The sequence below is a fragment of the Nicotiana attenuata genome, chromosome 1 (genome assembly GCF_001879085.1).
Source record: "Nicotiana attenuata strain UT chromosome 1, NIATTr2, whole genome shotgun sequence".
NCBI lineage: Eukaryota > Viridiplantae > Streptophyta > Magnoliopsida > Solanales > Solanaceae > Nicotiana > Nicotiana attenuata.
The window spans coordinates 29,612,073-29,615,840 of NC_031989.1; the positions used below are offsets into that span (position 1 = coordinate 29,612,073).

A 3,768-nucleotide genomic window follows, 5' to 3' on the forward strand; every position below is an offset into this window, starting at 1 on the left:
TGAAGTTTTTATTTTATAACTGGCAAACTTCAGCTCTAGAGCTGAAGTTTTCCGGTTACTAAACAAAAACTTATAAAATAAAACTTCAGCTCTAGAGCTGAAGTTCTGAAGTTTTTATTTTATAAGTGGCAAACTTCAGCTCTAGAGCTGAAGTTTCCCAGTTACAAAGACAAAAACTTCAGCTCTAGAGCTGAAGTTTTCCAGTTATAAAATAAAAACTTCAGCTTTACTAAACAAAAACTTATAAAATAAAACTTCGCGAGTTACAAAACAAAAACTTCAGCTCTAGAGCTGAACTTCAGGCCCGGCTACTAAAATGCTGAAGTTTTGTGTGATTGCCTTTGCTACTTCAGCCCCGTGTGCTGAAGTTATGCGAAAAAGCGGATACGCTTGCAATTTTTTTTGCAAAGCGGGCACAGGTTAAAATGTGACACAAAAAGCGGGTATAGATACAAATGCCCCAACGTTTTCACAGTTAAAAAAGATGTGTTGCCCAGGACGAAAAAAAGATCTGTTGTTGGTCCACAAGGAAGACAAATGCGATGATTTTGCTCATATTTAACGTATTTGTCGAACGTTTTATGTCTGTGTTCAACTAATTACCATCCAACTGCTCGAGAGAAAGGGAGTCGTAGCGAAGTTGTTAGTCCATCAGACGCACCGCCATTCACGGAGGATGTCGTGCCGTGCGGCGCGATTCTGTCTTTGTCTTGAAATATAATGTCGTGAAGTCAAAATCCAAATTAGCTGATTATAACAGCACCACTGTAACAAATTATTATTGGGAGATAAAAAAAAAGTCCTTAAAAATCTTCTTTTCACATTATGTGTCTTTTTTTTCGGTCTTCCCAACATAATTTTCATTAAAATAAGTAATCCTACCACTGTACAAACAAAGTCAGAATTTTTAAAATATGGGTGTACTATTAAATAAAAGGGGAAAAAAGTATTAAGTGGGAATTGATTCATATTTTTTTGGGTAAATACTAAATAACTCAATATTTAATTAAATACACTATTCAATCTTTACAAAACTTGTGTGTCGACCGATAATATTAGACTAATTCTAAAAGCATAAAATATCTAATTGACAAAGAAATCATACGTTTATGTGTCATATAAACTAACCCTATAAATTCACCCCTTCATGCAAAACTGTTTTATTTGATCATATTTTTTATACCGGACTCACTTCATACTTAAAAAGGTAACTTTATTTATAGTTTTGGAGCTTCCTCAATTCGTATATACAAAAATATTCAAACAAAAATTAAACACATTTGTTGTAAAGAAGCGTATATGTAATAAAAATAATAACATTCATTTAGAACGTCTACTCAGCCTGATCATGCTTATGCAGTAATGATTGTTCATAATGCATCAATAATAAGCGTTTCCTTTTAATCATTAAAATCGGTGATTGTCCATATGCAAATTTTTCTTTTACATACAACATATAGGAGTATATAAGTCTTGGGTCCAACTATATATCGATTATTCCTTTATCCTTATAAGTAATAAAATATATTAAATCATCTAAGCACGATCCTTATTATAATTTTGTTGATTCACCACCCTTGTTCTTACTCAAATATTGGAGTACAAGAAATTGGAAAATTAAAATACGTGTCATGTGTCCTCGTTAGTGTAGTATTAATACTTAATAGTCATCGACTGGAAAAGAAAGACAGGAGCTTTTCAATAATTACGACTATTTTGTTAAACATATTTATATTTTGTTTTTAAGTGGAAATTAATTTCTAGCATGAAAATGAACTTTTGTGTTGTCCAACCCAAGATCCATTGAAAATGGCCACGCTTGGGGAATCTACAGTTAAAATACCCGTGCATGCTTTCTCCTCTGTGAATATACAGAGCTGGTTTTGTGTTACTTTTACACTAAGCTTCTTTAAAAAAAAAAAAGTTTACTAGTATTATTTAAGGGGAGGGAAAAGAGAGGGGAATATTACACAAGTAGTATTTAATCTCTTCTCATATGCGGTGGCGGAGCCACCTTATATTTTGACACCCCATAATAAAATACAAGCTCCGCCACTGCCCATATCATATTAGTGAGGAATGGGAGGCTCACACCAGTCGGCAGTAAGCTTCGATCCAAACATCATTCAATCACATATAATTTCAAGGTTGGCCTAACCAAAATTGATACATGCTTATAGAGTTTTCTAATCTAATCAAATGACGTGTAGAGTGTCTTTCTTGTCATGAGGCTTCGGCCTGTTTGACATTGAGTTAAATTTGTCATTTGGATATGGTTCCTTTCTCTTGATCTACTTCAATTATAACACTAATAAAAGTGGAAGTTCCATTATTTCAAGAACACCATAAACTCTTTTTGCTGATATGAAAAATAGATGCTAAATATCAAGTGGTAAAAAATAATCATTGAAACTAGTTTTATGACTAAGCAATTATTTCCTCCGATCCGTAATAAGTGACTGTTTTATTTTGGCACATCCCTTAATTAAATACAAACTCCTAGAAAATAAATAACTATTTCGACTAAATTATCCTTAATTAAATTTTGCATAGTGTTAACTTGACACATTGGGATATGTAAATATATAGGGCCAAATTTGAAAAACTGACAAAATGACTAGGAAATGAAGAAGATGAACTCACCTTGTGTGAGCTCTAATGGCGGTTGAGACCAGCCATAGATGAGAGAGTTCTAGAAGCTTTTCTATTTTCTAATTTCTGAATATAGTAAAATGAGTGTCTTTACAAGAGGTATATAGGAAAATGATGTAAAACTATAGAGGATGTGCATTACACTGTATGAGAGAGTATCTACTACTATTTATACTTGTACTACATACACATTCACCTATACAAAATATTACTTGTACAAAAAATGAGATAAATATATACGTGTGTCAATACCCCCCCTCAAGTTGGAAGGGAGGAACTCACAGCCAACTTGCTAAGCAAATTGCAGTGTTTCACCCATGTAAGAGGCTTAGTGAATATGTCGACGAGCTGGTCATTGGTGGAGATATGATGTAGTGTGATAAGCCCTTCATGTACTTGATCTCTTACAAAGTGGCAATCCACTTCTATATGCTTTGTCCGCTCATGGAACACAGGGTTTTTGGCCATATGCAGTGCTGCTTGGCTATCACAGAAGACTGGCACAGGGAGTTGTAGGGGAACTGTCAACTCTGCCAGTAACCTCAATAACCATACTAGTTCTCCCACGACTTGTCTAACAGCCCTGTACTCTGCTTCTGCTGAGGACAATGAGACAGTATGTTGCTTCTTCGACTTCCAACTAATAGGTCCATCACCCAGTAAGACAACATACCCACTGACTGACTTCCTTGAGTCAGGGCAGGCTGCCCAATCTGAGTCACAAAAGGCTCGTACTCCATAGTTTTCATTTTTGGACAAGAAGATGCCTAAATTTGGATCACCCTTGAGGTATCTCAACACATGGTATGCAGCCTTCAAATGGGGCTCCCTAGGATTCTGCATATACTGACTCAAATGCTGCACATTGTAAGATATATCAGGTCTTGTATTAGTTAGATAATTCAGCTTACCTTTTAGCTTCCTGAAATGTGAAGGATCAGGCAGCAGGGGTCCCTCATCTGCACTTAGCTTGACTGTGGAGTCTAGTGGAGAAGTCAAAGCTGAATACTGCATACAGTTAAATTCTGACAGCAAGTCCATTGTGAACTTCCTTTGTGATATCAACACTCCATCTCCTTTATACAGAATTTCTAGACCTAGAACGTAATGTAAGTC

General features: G+C 35.3%; 1 protein-coding gene across 1 annotated transcript; it reads right to left on the bottom strand.

The window, feature by feature from the left end:
* On the bottom strand, window positions 2,911–3,693 carry LOC109234420 (uncharacterized mitochondrial protein AtMg00810-like). Its single transcript, XM_019400405.1, has one exon. It carries the CDS (start codon window positions 3,691–3,693, stop codon window positions 2,911–2,913), a length of 783 nt encoding a protein of 260 aa, XP_019255950.1.

Excerpts from the sequence above, each read along its gene's own strand:
- LOC109234420 (XM_019400405.1), bottom strand. The coding sequence starts at position 3,693 with ATGGACTTGCTGTCAGAATTTAACTGTATGCAGTATTCAGCTTTGACT.